The 14,492-nt window shown below is 43.4% G+C and overlaps 1 protein-coding gene across 6 annotated transcripts; it reads left to right on the top strand.

Annotated features, from left to right (window-relative positions):
- Positions 1-11,682: 11,682 nt before the first annotated feature.
- LOC112884684 (two-component response regulator ORR3) lies at positions 11,683-14,295 on the top strand. 6 transcript variants are annotated; one of them, XM_025950192.1, is made up of 5 exons: positions 11,683-12,274; positions 12,350-13,151; positions 13,357-13,477; positions 13,571-13,617; positions 13,756-14,295. In XM_025950192.1, exons 3-5 carry the CDS (start codon positions 13,369-13,371, stop codon positions 13,990-13,992), a joined length of 393 nt encoding a protein of 130 aa, XP_025805977.1. In that variant the 5' UTR covers positions 11,683-12,274; positions 12,350-13,151; positions 13,357-13,368; the 3' UTR covers positions 13,993-14,295. The 6 variants fall into 6 exon arrangements, with proteins under 6 accessions (XP_025805977.1, XP_025805984.1, XP_025805970.1 ...); XM_025950199.1 differs by having other exon boundaries at positions 13,354-13,477; XM_025950185.1 differs by having other exon boundaries at positions 13,351-13,477.
- The last annotated feature ends 197 nt before the right edge of the window (positions 14,296-14,492 follow it).

Here is a 14,492-nt window from a genome sequence, read left to right as displayed (position 1 = left end):
TTGAGGGCGATCTATCATTGTATAAGTCTCAGAAGTAAGACAACTGGTGAGAAACACCTCAGAGGTACCACTAGTCCCTTTAAATTTACTGGATTCAATTTACAGCATCTTTATCTGTGATTAGTAGCACTTTCTTTCATACCCGGATAGTCCGGACATTATATCCGGAAACTCCGGACACTATATCCGGAGTATCCGGACATATATCCGGAGTATCCGGACATTTGTGTTGCTAACCGTGCTCGAAGTGTTTTAAGTTGCAGATTAGCCTATTCACCCCCCCTCTAGGCATCTTGAGGTCCTTTCACTAGGTCTTCTTCAGGCTTGAGATTACACCTGCTCTGGCAGAAAAGCCTTTTGCAAAGCTTTATTCAAAAGATGTACCTTTGGGAGATTCACAATAGGAATTGTTTAGGCTTGAAAGAGAAAAATCCGAAACTCTTAAAAAGCACCTTACCTATGAAAGGAAGGAAAACAAGAGACTTGGAGAATCTCTAAAAGCCAAGGATAAAATGCTTCTTGAGGTAGAAGAGTCATTTACTAGTGAAAAGAGGAAAGTGGATGACTTAACTAAAGAACTTCTTTTAGTTGAAGACTCATACTAGCTTAAAAAGAGACAATGATAAACTTCAAGAAAGCTTAACAAGCTTGCAAGTCATGAACACGGCACTTGAAGTTAAAGTTAGCACTCTCTTAGTAAGTTCCTCTAACACTTGTAAGGCATCAAAGTCATCTAGTCCTTCAACTAGTAATGGTTGTGCACGATAATTTAATGTTGATATTCAAAGTTGTGTGACTAACCATGCCGAAGTGCAAGCCATGAGGAAAGAGATTAGTAGGCTCACTCAATTAGTGCAAGAAGAGGCACCATCTCACAAGGAAGTATTCAAGATAAATCCCTCATCAAGGGTAGGTGAGTTTGAGAAGCATACCAAGGGGTTTGGTTCAAGATACCTAAGTAAATATGGATTTGAGAAAGGTAAAGGACCAGAAAAGAATGAAGATGGCACTTCTCAAACCATTCCTTATGTCAAGAATAACAAGAAGGCCGCCTTAGGGGTAAGAGGAGGTCTAGTGAACATGACAACGCCCATCCATAGGAGAAGTAGTGAGAAACAAGAGTCAAGTCAAATCAAGTTTATCAAGAGAGGCACAACATGTGATGAAAGTGCCAAAATTGTTGCATCCTCTTTGAAGCAAGACAAATTCCAAGCACTCAAGACACCAAAAGCATTATTTCAAATGTCTTTTTATGCGGATTATGTTTTAACTAGGAACCACCATGGTAAAGTGGTTGCTAGATTTGTGGGTCACCACTCATGGAACACTAAGGTGAAAAGTCATGTGTGGGTACCCAAAGTGCTTTTGACTAACACTCAAGGACCCAAGTATTGTTGGGTACCTAAAAGAAAGGAATAATCTTATTTTGTAGGAATACTTCTCCGGTGGATCAACATGGGTGATTGATAGCGGATGCACAAATCATATGACCGGAGAAGGAAGCATATTTGAGAGTTTGAAAGAATCAAATGATGATCATTACATTAATTTTGCCGGAAATCAAAAGGGAAAAGTGCTTGGTACCGGTAACATTGATCTAAACTCAAAATTCTCTCTTTCAAAAGTTCTCTTAGTCGAAGCTCTTGGGTATAATTTGTTATCCATATCACAACTTTGTGCTTCGGGTTTCAATTGTCTATTCACTAACGAAGGTGTGACCGTCCTTAGGAGAAGCGATGGCTCCGTTGCTTTCAAGGGTGTACTCAAGGGAAAGATTTATCTAGTAAATTTCTCACAAGAAAAAGCTCAACTTGATACATGCTTGGTGGCAAAGTCTAGCTTGGGTTGGTTATGGCATCGTCGACTAGCTCATGTTGGGATGAGAAATCTCAACAAGCTTTTAAAGGGGGATCACATTCTAGGACTAACAAATGTTTCTTTTGAGAAAGATCGTATTTGTAGTGCTTGTCAAGCCGGAAAGCAAGTTGGTGTTCCTCATCCGTCAAAAAGCATCATCACCACCGTCAAGCCATTTGAACTATTACACATGGATCTTTTTGGCCCGGTGGTTTACATAAGCATTGGTGGTAACAAATACGGACTTGTCATTGTTGATGATTATTCTCGTTTCACTTGGGTAAAAGTGTAATGCAAGAGACATTCAAGAGATTTGCAAAAAGAGCTCAAAATGAATTCGAGACCAAGTTCAAGAAAGTGAGAAGTGATAATGGCACCGAATTCAAGAACACCAACATTGAAGAATTTTTAGAAGAAGAGGGCATTGGGCATGAGTTCTCCGTTCCATATACTCCTCAACAAAATGGAATTGTTGAAAGGAAAAATAGAACTCTCATTGAAGCCGCAAGAACAATGCTTGATGAATACAAGGTCTCGGATCAATTTTAGGCGGAAGCAATCAACACGGCATGCCACGCTATCAACCGTCTTTATCTTCACAAGATTTTGAACAAGACGGCCTATGAGCTTCTACTTGGTAAAAAGTCTAACGTGTCATATTTTAAAGTTTTTGGAAGTAAGTGCTTCATTCTTAACAAGAAGCCCAAGAACTCTAAATTTGCATCTAAAGTTGATGAAGGTTTTCTTCTTGGTTATGCCTCAAATGCTCATGGGTACCGTGTCTTCAACAAAACCTCCGGTTGTGTTGAAGTTGCGTGTGACGTGACATTTGATGAATCTAATGGCTCTCAAGAAGAGCAAGTTGATGATGTTGTAGACATGGAAGAATCACCAAACAAGACGATCAAGAAGCTAGCCACTGGTGAAATAAAGCCACAAGGACAAGAGGATCAAGATGATGATGATGTGTTGATGTTCAAAGAGTCATCTACATCAACTTCCGCGGCGCAACCCGGAAACTCCGGTAATATGTCCGGAGACTCCGGATCCCCTGTCCGGATTATCCGGACACAGTTCCGGAGTATCCGGGTTACAGAAGATGAATCGTCATCTCCACATCAAGATCAACCTCAGGCTGAACAAGAAGTCGAGCCTATACAACATGAAGCTCAAATTCCTCATCCAAGAATTCATCAAATTATCCAAAAGGATCATCCCGTGGATAACATCCTTGGAAGCATAAACAAAGGGGTAACTACTCGTTCTCGTTTAGCAACCTTTTGTGAACATTACTCGTTTGTTTCTTCTTTGGAACCACTTAAGGTTGAAGAAGCTTTGGATGATCCGGACTGGGTGATGGCCATGCAAGAAGAATTGAACAACTTCACACAGAATGAAGTCTGGTCCTTGGTAGAAAGACCCAAGCAAAACGTCATTGGAACAAAGTGGGTCTTTCGGAACAAACAAGACGAACATGGCGTGGTAACAAGAAACAAGGCAAGGTTGGTTGCTCAAGACTTCACACAAATCGAAGGTTTGGATTTTGGTGAGACTTATGCACCCGTAGCTAGGCTTGAGTCAATTCGTATCTTGCTTGCCTTTGCAACTCACCATGATTTCAAACTATACCAAATGGATGTGAAGAGTGCTTTTCTTAATGGACCAATCTCCGAATTGGTATATGTTGAGCAACCACCGGGTTTTGAAGATCCTAAGCTACCTAATCACGTCTTCAAGCTCCATAAGCCGCTCTGTGGGCTTAAGCAAGCTCTTAGAGCATGGTATGAATGCCTTAAGGATTTTCTCTTAAGGAAAGGCTTTGAGATAGGCAAAACCGATCCTACTCTTTTCACTCGCAAAACTGACAAAGAAATTTTTGTGTGCCAGATATACGTCGATGACATTATATTTGGTTCTACTAATCAATCTTGGTGCGAGGATTTTAGTAGGATCATGACGAAGAGATTCGAGATGTCCATGATGGGAGAGTTGACATTCTTTCTTGGATTTCAAATCAAGCAACTCAAGGAAGGAACTTTTATTTGTCAAACCAAGTATACCAAAGATATGTTGAAAAAGTTTGACATGGAGAATGCCAAGCCCATCAAGACACCTATGCCGACTAATGGACATCTCGATCTAAATGAAGATGGCAAGGCCGTAGATCAAAAGGTATATCGCTCCATGATTGGATCCCTTCTTTACCTTTGCGCATCTAGGCCCGATATCATGCCTAGTGTGTGCATGTGTGCAAGGTTTCAAGCTAATCCTAAGGAATGTCATCTTATGGCTGTTAAGAGAATTCTAAGATATTTAGTTTTCACTCCGTACCTTGGCTTGTGGTATCCTAAGGGCTCCACTTTCAATCTACTTGGCTACTCCGATTCGGATTATGCCGGATTATGCCGGTTGCAAGGTAGATAGGAAGAGTACATCGGGGACTTGTCAATTCCTTGGCCGGTCCCTTGTGTCTTGGAGTTCCAAGAAACAAAATTCCGTTGTCTTATCCACTGCCGAAGCTGAATATGTTGCAGCAGGTGCTTGTTGTGCACAATTACTTTGGATGAAATCCACCTTGAGCGACTTTGGTTGTAAGTTTAGCAAGATTCCACTCTTGTATGACAATGAGAGTGCAATCAAGCTAGCTAACAACCCCGTTAACCACTCAAGAACCAAACATATTGACATAAGGCACCATTTCTTGAGAGATCATGAAGCCAAAGGAGATATCGTTTTAAGTCATGTGAGCACCGATAAACAACTAGCCGATATCTTCACTAAACCACTTGATGAGCAAAGGTTTTGTACCTCGAGGAGTGAGCTAAATATTTTGGATTCTCGTAACTTAGTTTGAGATCATGCACATGTTTGAGTGCTATAGAGAAACTGTTTTTTTTTGAAAAATCTACTAGAATTGCTAGGAGTGTGACTTTCAAAATAATTTGAATCTTTTCCTGCTTGCTTGAGACTATTGTTCCCGTTGTTGATTGCTGGCTAGTCTCAAGTTAAGTAAGCCTCTCACATCACTAGATCTCTCCTATCAAAGTTCAATCCTATTCTCATTGGAATCCATCTCAGTTTTAGGGGGAGCCGGATACTCCGGACATACGTCCGGATACTCCGGACATCCGGATACTCCGGACATATGTCCGGATACTCCGGATGGTAAAACCATCTTATATATATACCGCGGGGGGTCGGTCAAAACGGTTCTATCTCTTATTTTTCACCTCTACCGCGCCTCTCCTCCTCTCCACTGCCTCCCACTCGCCCAAGGGGCGATTTCCACCATATTTTTCCGTAAGATTTGCGAATCGTTGAAGGGAGTGCTCTCTCTCGTCCGGAATCTCCGGAGAACGCTTTGGATTTGAAGTTTCCCGCGTTTTCCTCTTCATCAAGGTATTCAACTTCAAATTGCCCGATCTCTCAATGTAGTGGTCAAAACTAGATATCCTTTGAGGCATTATCTTCCCTCATGTGCAGCAGCTTGTGCCCCAAATTTCTTTCAAATCCCATGGACAAATCTCTAGATTTCATGAAAGTAGGGTTTGTATGTCGATGCCCGGAGTCTCCGGATGTACTGTCCGGATACTCCGGATGTTCCGGAGTATCCGGACATATATCGGACTCTCCGGATTCTTAGAGTTTCAGCCTACGGGTCTCATTCCCATTGCTTCTAGCTTGCACCTAATTGATATATCCTATGTCCAGGCTATGGGACGTGAGCGTGCACCTGCTTCTTCCGGTCAGAGACGGCAAAAACGCCGTCATGATCCTCAAATCCAAGAGGAGGAAGTTTCACCTCCTAGCCCTCCTCCAAGAGAACTTCGTCCTCGTCACCGTCCGGGCAAAGAGCCTGCAGGAAGCAGCTCACAAGCCCGTCCACCTCGTCAAGCTCCATACATGATGCCAAGCATGGCAGCGCCAACTCCTTCTCGGGCAAATCCATCAAGACGGGGAATTGCTTGGGATATCTGCCCTCGCACTCCTCCTCGTCTTCAAGTTGAATATCCACAAGATCAACGCCAATATCCTAGGTGCCCAAAGCTTCACCGTCCTCAAATTCTCACTGAGTTTTCCATGGGACGAATCTATTTCAAGCAGACTGTGGCTCTTACGGATGCACGTAAGGAGGATGTTTACAAGTATGAGAAGGCTGAAAATTTGGAAAGGAGATTTTAGTGTCAGTTACATCAAGATTTCTACTCCTCCGTTGTCATGCGTAAGGGCAAAGCTCCCATTGTTCCTTGCAAGTATATTGATTGGGAGTATTTTGAGAGGATGAATGATCCATTCTTCAATCAAGCTATTGCAAAGTGTAAGGAATTTGGTTTTTATGACATCATGGGATTTCGGTATGATTGGAATGAGGAGATTCTTGCTCAATTTCACTCCTCTCTGTTTTATGATGCAAGGCAAATTGCTTTCTTTTGGAACACCGAGGGAGTGAAATATGGAGTTGACTACATGACTTTCTCTAGACTCCTTGGACTTGGCTCGGAGGATGAGAAGAGGGATCCTATTCATGTGGAACATCAGTTAAAGCCAAGTCAATTACCGGCTCTTTTCTACAACCCTATTCTAGCGGAAGCCGGCAATGCAAGCACTCTTCAACCATTCTACTACACCATGAACCAATTCTTTCGTACCACCATTGATGCTAAGGATGGTGATGCCACTGCTCTTAGGTACTTTGCTTGCAATCTCCTTGCCCGTATCATGCCCGGTGGGCGACCCTTCTCCATTATGGATTTCATTTGGAATGAGTTAAGGAGGACGATGAATGATCCACAAAAGTTTCTACCATCTGCTCCTTACATCATGTATATGATTGAGAGGGTTACCAAGGTTACCTTTCCAAAGGATTGCAAGCACGCTGCTCTACACCTTCGTCCTCGATTCGGTGATGCACCGCACGCCCCTCCTCTTTATGCCGATGCCACAAGGAACCCAAGGTTTGACCCAGCTCCATCTTATTCGGGTCCATCTTCTTCTCGTCGTGGTCACCATGATTCTTTTATCAAGAGGGCTCTTAAGAGCATTTTCTGCATGTGCAAGACTGCAACTCAAGAGATAAATGAAAACCGCCGTGACATTATTGAGATTAAGAGTCACTTGGGGCTTCCGGCGGATCCATACCATGAGTTGCCCGAGTTTGATGACCCATTTGCCGAATGGGATGCTGCGGATGAGGCCGCCACTGCTGCTGCTCATGCTCCTCTTCCTCGCCCACGTCAGCGCACACGTGCCCCTACACGATCCCGTCGCTCTCCTTCTCGTGGCCAAGAGATATTTGATGAAGAGGAAGAGATCGAAGAAGAAGCACCTCCAAACTACCGCGAAATCCCCGATTCGGATGAGGATGAGGACACCTCCGATGAGGATGCCCAAGATGATGATGAGTAGAAGACCTTCTTGCCATTTTTTATTTCCTTTTTGGCACTTGATGACAAAGGGGGAGTGAAAATGTCATTTATGTACTCATTTGGGCTATGTATCAAATTGTTAACTTTATGCGTTTCTTTTGAACAATTCTCATGTAAGGACTATGTGGTGTGAGGAACTTTGTAATGTGTGCTACTCTCTGGTTCACTAGTTTGCAGTTTGTTTTTAAGGATGAGCTGATAGTGTGATCTTAATTTGATTATGATGCAATGTTATTTCTCTGTGTTCTGACCTGATGGTCCGGATACTCTGGAAATTCTTCCGGATACTCCGGACACATGGTCCGGAGTCTCCGGATATAAACCCGGAGTCTCCGGGTTGCACTAGTGTTCCTTGATTATATGACATGACATTTGCATCACACACTTTTCAGCACACACATGCTCACCCCACTGAAGAATGTATAAAGAGTTTTCATATCCTTTTCTAAAATGCCAATCTTGACTTTAGAGAAGTCAATTTGAAATTCAAATTCATGGCATACATTAAGGGGGAGCTCTTTACATGCTTAAGATTACATTTTTATGGTTAACAAATGAGATACACGTGGGTTGTCATCAATCACCAAAAAGGGGGAGATTGAAAGATATCTAGGCCCCTAAGTGGGTTTTGGTGATAAATGACAAAGCACATGTATATTTAATCGTGTTATTAAGCATGTGTGCAGGTGCTAATGGTGACTAAGCAAAGCTTTTAGAGAAGCGTGAACCCTCAAAAAGGATATGAAAAGCGGCGTCCTCAAGTGTTCTTAAATACTAGATTTTATTTTTGAAATTGAGTATAGGAACGCCGTACTATCAAGGGGAACTGTGATCCACTAGTGTAGACATGGTAGTTGTGCTCAAGAGAACCCACAAAAATCATAAGAAACCATCTCAACACTCAAAAAGGGACTTAAATGTGAAATTCAGTGTCTAACCTGGAGTGTCCGGGTCTCAGTCCGGAATGTCCGGACAGAATGTCCGGAGTATCCGGACGTATACCCGGAGTGTCCGGGTTACTGTTTCCGGTCTGCAAAACAAGTTTGGTCCGGAGTCTCCGGACCCCTATGTCCGGAGTATCCGGACATATACCCGGAGTTTCCGGGTACCGCTCTCCCAACGGCTAGTTTCTGGGAAAGGGGGTATAAATACCCCCATACCCCCCTCTCACTCTCACTCTCTTGCTCATTTTCGACCAGAACTGCAGAAAACCCAAAGAGAGCCCTCTCACTCCCCATTTGCTCCATTCTTGAGTGATTTTCATTGGGATTTGAGGTGAGATTGTTACAAGAGCTAAGATTGTGCAAGTAAGCCTTGATTTCATCTCTTGAGCACATCAATCCAAGTCTAGCCCGTGGATTCTAGTTTATTACTCTTGGAGCTCCAAGCTCCTAGACGGCTAGGCGTCGCTTGTGATTGCGTGATTGATTTGTGAGCATCACAGCTGGTTTGTAACCTTCATTCCTCTCCGAGGAATTCTTAGTAAGTGACCCTAGGGTTTGAGCGTTGGTCTCACCCTTGGGAGAGGAGCATAGGAGTTCTTGAGCACCGTCTCTTGAATTCTTTCTCAACGGAGACGTAGCTCCTTTGGGAGTGAACTTCGGGAAACAAATTCTGTGTCTCTCTCGCAATTTTAGTGTACATTTGTATTGGTTTGCTTGTGAGACTAACCTTTTAGGGTTTGAGGGCGATCTATCATTGTATAAGTCTCAGAAGTAAGACAACTGGTGAGAAACACCTCAGAGGTACCACTAGTCCCTTTAAATTTACTGGATTCAATTTACAGCATCTTTATCTGTGATTAGTAGCACTTTCTTTCATACCCGGATAGTCCGGACATTATATCCGGAAACTCCGGACACTATATCCGGAGTATCCGGACATATATCCGGAGTATCCGGACATTTGTGTTGCTAACCGTGCTCGAAGTGTTTTAAGTTGCAGATTAGCCTATTACCCCCCCCCCCCCCCCCACCTCTAGGCATCTTGAGATCCTTTCACTAGGTCTTCTTCAGGCTTGAGATTACACCTGCTCTGGCAGAAAAGCCTTTTGCAAAGCTTTATTCAAAAGATGTACCTTTGGGAGATTTGCTGATGGGGATCTTGAAGATTCACGACTTGCTGTTTCAGCAGAGGAAACAGGAACCTGTTATTCACAATCACCAATAGCACTGGGAGCAGTATGGCGTGCGAGCTAGCAGATATGGTGCTGTCTATAATGATACCAATACACTTAATGCCCCTCTACCTTCATGCATTTCAGATGCTCAGTAGAATGCTCACAGTTCACCCACTGAACAGCCTCGCACTTAATGCCCCTCTACCTTCATGCATTTCAGATGCTCAGTAGAATGCTCACAGTTCACCCACTGAACAGCCTCGCAAGAACATCTAGAGGCCTGTGATGGAAACTGGTTCGATTGTTTTGGTGGTGAAACTTCTAGCAACTGGGATACAACAAGTACAGTTCAGCAGAGAGGATTTGGAGAACTTGGGCACCGGGGAAGTGTAGATTCTTCATGTGGTTGGTGGAACACAATCGGTGTTGGACAGCGGACAGACTGGCGAAACGTGGTTTGCCACATCCGGAGCATTGCCCTCTTTGTGATCAACAGGAAGAAACAATCAAGCACCTGCTGGTTTCTTGTGTTTTCTCCAGACAGTTCTGGTTTGAGCTGCTTCGTGCTGTCGGTCTCCACGGCCTTGCTCCGCAGCAAGATGAATCTTTTGAGGGATGGTGGAAATTGCGCAGCTCTCAGCTTGATGGTCAGCCTAGAAAAGGGTTTAACTCTGTGGTGATCCTTGGGGCTTGGATAATTTGGAAGCACAGGAATAGGTGTGTGTTTAATGGGGACCCTCCAAGTTTGTCTGCAGCTTTGCTAGCTGCTAAGGAGGAGGCCTTGGCTTGGTCGTTGGCGGGTGCAAAAGGCTTGTCCTTTCTGCAGGCCTTAGATCAGCCAGGTTGAGTCTTTTTTCTTATTTTGGTCGTTTTCGTATCTGTTTTCCCGGTGATTAGTTGTTGGCTGTAAGAGGAGTGTGTGTGTGTTGTACTGGGGCTCTTCCCCCACCTTTTATCTTCTTAAAATAATGATACGTAGCTCTCCTGCGTGTTCGAGAAAAAAAAACAAGTACAGTTTGATGAGTAACAATTGTGTAGCAAGACTCTGTGGTCAGAGAGTGGGACCAAGAATGGAGCTTTTGTACAGAGTGGTATGAGAATTTCCTAAGATTTTCACCTCGTGGAATGTATGGAATCACCTCTGGATTAAGTTACTTGTGAGGTTGTGCATAAATCTCAGAATTGTTGAAAAGAGAATTCCATCCTTTGGACTTTTTTTGGGGGTACATTTGTACATATCAGTATATTTTGGTAAATATGTTGACATCAGTAGCTCACGTGCAATATGTTAGAATGCCTCATTTCTTGAGGTGATAGCAGTTTAGATGGGTGCTTCTCAGGTCCAATCTTTTTTTGTTCTTTCATATGAGTTGTAGTACCCAAGTGGATGCATTTTTTTTTTCTGGTGTAGGATACACCAACTTTTTGGTAATAGGTGCAAAAGAGATAGGATTTGCTTGTGCTTTTCATGTTGGTACTGCATATATATTCCAAAAAGAATCATCTAGTTTTGTCATACTTTTGTACTTTTCTGTTTCTGTGCATTGAAATAATTGATACCGTTTTCTTGTGGTGGATCAATTATTGAGATTCTCGTTATCCTATGGATTAATTATGCTCTTAAGTCTTAAACCAGATGTGTGCAAGGATGCAAGATACTTCGTTTTTTTATTCTAATATGTTTATAGCTCACTTCAATTTAATCCTGCATTATGCTTTCCTTGTATCAGAACCTCTTTTCGCATAACAATCATTTCCCTTGTCATCTGCCGTATAGCAATTTGAGTATGTTTATTCATTATTTGTGCAAAGGAATAGCCTGGCAGTGTTACACATATGGCTTGTCTGATTTCCTGCCGGGTCAATGGCCACTTGATTGTGCAGCATTGTTTGCATGCTGCCAGTTGTTAGCTGAACTGATGCAACCCCGCAGTCATCAGGTCGGCAGACCATGATGGATGCTTCAAGTCCACAGTAACATTGTTGAGTTGAATAAGTTATTGATCCCAGACTTAATATCTTGCCAATTAGAAGTAGTGTGGCTGAGTGTATAATGACAACCTAATAAGATTTTGAGATCTGTTGACATGTCAAAGCACTAATGCTTTATTCGAACTCCTTTCTTGGAGCCTGAATGAGGACTCTTAGTGCTATTTGGCTGCTGAAAGATATGATTCTGACTTCTGAAAGATATGTTGTGTGATACACACAATTTATTCTTAATTTTTGTTTTTGATAAAAAGCCAACAGGATGAGTGAGGCCTTGGGAATCGAAGAACCCCATTCCGCTACACTGCCGGTACGTATGTCCTTGTCCCCTCGAAACCCATACATGGTATATTTAGGATTTGACATGTCCATTTTCTGTGGTTGTTCCTTCAGGTACCTAAAACCGTACTAGTTAATATGTTTATCATTCATGAAATTGATCTTGAGCCTTTGAAATCATTTACGAATTGTTTTCACTAACCTGGTAAGAATATGTGTTCCTATTTTGCATTAAATTTGAAAGCTCAACTGAAGCCATTCGTCTAATTCTTTTGTTTCTCAGAAGCAACATCTTAGTTGTATTTTTCTTGAGTTGACCTGATGCTTCTGATCCCTGATCTTGACTTGAGAGCAGCAGCTCCTTGTTGAACAGCCAACACCTGGCCACTTCTGAAGCATGTACTGATATAATGTGTCATAAAGAAAAAAAAAAGCACAGCTCCCAAGATTGATGGGTAGCAGCGATCGATCCCTCTTCTGCGACCAATCACGTTGCTACCACAAGCCATGTCCTGGTTGTGGGCTTCTGTATGGAAGTCCAGATGCAGAGAAACTGACTTGAGGAATTATTTAGAGAAAAGGGTTCTCCATTCTCCAGCATAAGGTCAGACATCACATTTCAGAATCTCTGAGTTGTTAAATTTTGATTAATTTGTGAATCATTGCATGCTTTTGCCAGTTCAGTTGTAGAACAGGTGTGGTGGGAGTGGTAGTTGCTGTGCACAAAAAAATGTACGAGAAAGATTCCCTCCCGGATATGCTGAATGTTGATAGTTCGTGCGCGATTATCCTTTCTCATGGAAAATATTTCTATGGTGCTTCAGAATTTGTTATTGTTGCAGTGTGGATGCTTTAGTGCAGCTGCTGTCTGGTGGGCTCCCTAGCTGCAATCTTGGGGGATGATACTCTTCTTTGCATGAACTATAAGGCTACGAAGGGATACTTTTCTCCTTACTTTTGTTGATAACAGCAAGATATCTATCAAATTAAGCATCAAATGTGTGTTATGGAAGTATAAAAGAAGCATGTCTATGCTTGTTATGGATGGATGGGCCAAGCTCGAGATAGGCTAGCAAATCAATATTTAATACAATCTAGTAGTTATATAAAGCAAAGTATCACAATCTAGTAGTTATATAAAGCAAAGTATCAGTTGAGATGTAGGTAGCGCTTGTGTGATTATGACAAAACTTTACGAAGTTACACTGGTGACTAGCTCGAGAATGAAATGGATGAGATCGAGCTTGTTGTTTAATACAATCTATGTTGAATGTAATCATGTTGACCTCTAATGTTGTTTGTAGATGATGAGGCGAGAGGGCCTCATCATTGTCATCATCATCTTATAAATTTGTGCCATGTGAAACAGGTAGTATAGAATCCATGGGGACCCGCGAACTGGAATAGAAAAATGTCGGGTTTGGGCATCATTTGGGAAGGCAGCTGGAGGCGCCTCGGCCAGCGCTTCTCCTCCAGATTTGGTTGGATCTCGTCTCCTGCTCTGGGCTTGCTTGGTTGGCTTCCTCCTCCTCCTCCTCCTCCTCCTCTTCTTCTTCGTGGGGTGTAGTATAGTATTCTATTGGGTGGTCGGCCCCTCCCTAAGCAGTAGTAGTATTCAGTAAGCTGGCCTGTATAAAATGGTGGCATCTGTTGTTGCCTTCTTTTCTCACTTGTCTGCAGCAGCAGCAGGCAGGAGGCATGTCGACGATGACGGTGCCGCCAGAGCCACCGCACGTCCTGGCCGTGGACGATAGCATCGTCGACCGTGCGGTCATCTCCAGGCTCCTCCGCAGCTCCAAATACCGAGGTGTGTTCTCTGTAATTGCAGTTTTATCTTGACAATCTGTTTCATTGCATGACGGAATTTCGTTTCTTTTGCTTGCTTGGTTGGTGCATGCAGTTACGACGGTGGACAGTGGCAAGAGAGCGTTGGAGGTTCTCAGCCTGGTAAGTAAGCTCGCTCGCTCGCTCTTGTTTCATTGTTTGTATGTCGTGCCATCATGCCTTGTTGTCGTGGATCGGTGAGAAGAAAAGGGAGAGAGAGAGAGAGAGAAGACGACTGGACTGATGAAATGATTTGTGCAGGATCGCAATGTGCACATGATCATCACGGATTACTGCATGCCGGAGATGAGCGGCTACGACCTCCTGAAGCGGGTGAAGGAGTCGGCGGAGCTGCGGGGGATCCCGGTGGTGATCATGTCATCGGAGAACTCACCGACGAGGATCCGGCGGTGTCTGGAGGAGGGCGCTGAGGACTTCCTCATCAAGCCGGTGGGGGCGTCGGATGTGTCGCGCCTCTGCAGCCGCCTCACCCTCTAATCCAATGCAGTACTAGTACTGACCAATTGGAGCAAGTGCAGACATGACATCATCAGAGATTATTCATTCAGTTCAGGGTTGAAGCCTCGGAGGACCCGGACTGGAATGGAATCGAGGCTGTTTTGTTTGTGGATGATGATGGCATTGACCAATGTGTCGCCTAGCTAGCCGCAAGTAGTAGTATATGTTGCTACCAGAGCAGAGCAGATATGTGCCTGCCTGACCCTTGAGAACTTTTTGGTTCATTCAGGAGGAACATGTTGTACATTTCGTCATGCAACTAATGGCATTAGCATTGTAGCTTCTGCTCTTCTTTTGTGTGCTCCAGAAGCAGCAGCAGCAGCAGCAGCAGCCACTCACTAGTAACCAAGACCGCTTGCTTGTAATTAAACGCATCGGATTCCTTTTCTTTTGAAGCAAGCTGCTGGTAATTAAACGCAGCGGGAATGGATGGAGGACTGAAAATTGTCTTTTTCTTTTTGAGGAGTGAGTGAGGACTG

This window comes from Panicum hallii, chromosome 1, assembly GCF_002211085.1.
Source record: "Panicum hallii strain FIL2 chromosome 1, PHallii_v3.1, whole genome shotgun sequence".
NCBI lineage: Eukaryota > Viridiplantae > Streptophyta > Magnoliopsida > Poales > Poaceae > Panicum > Panicum hallii.
This window is presented reverse-complemented; position numbering and strand designations above follow the sequence as displayed.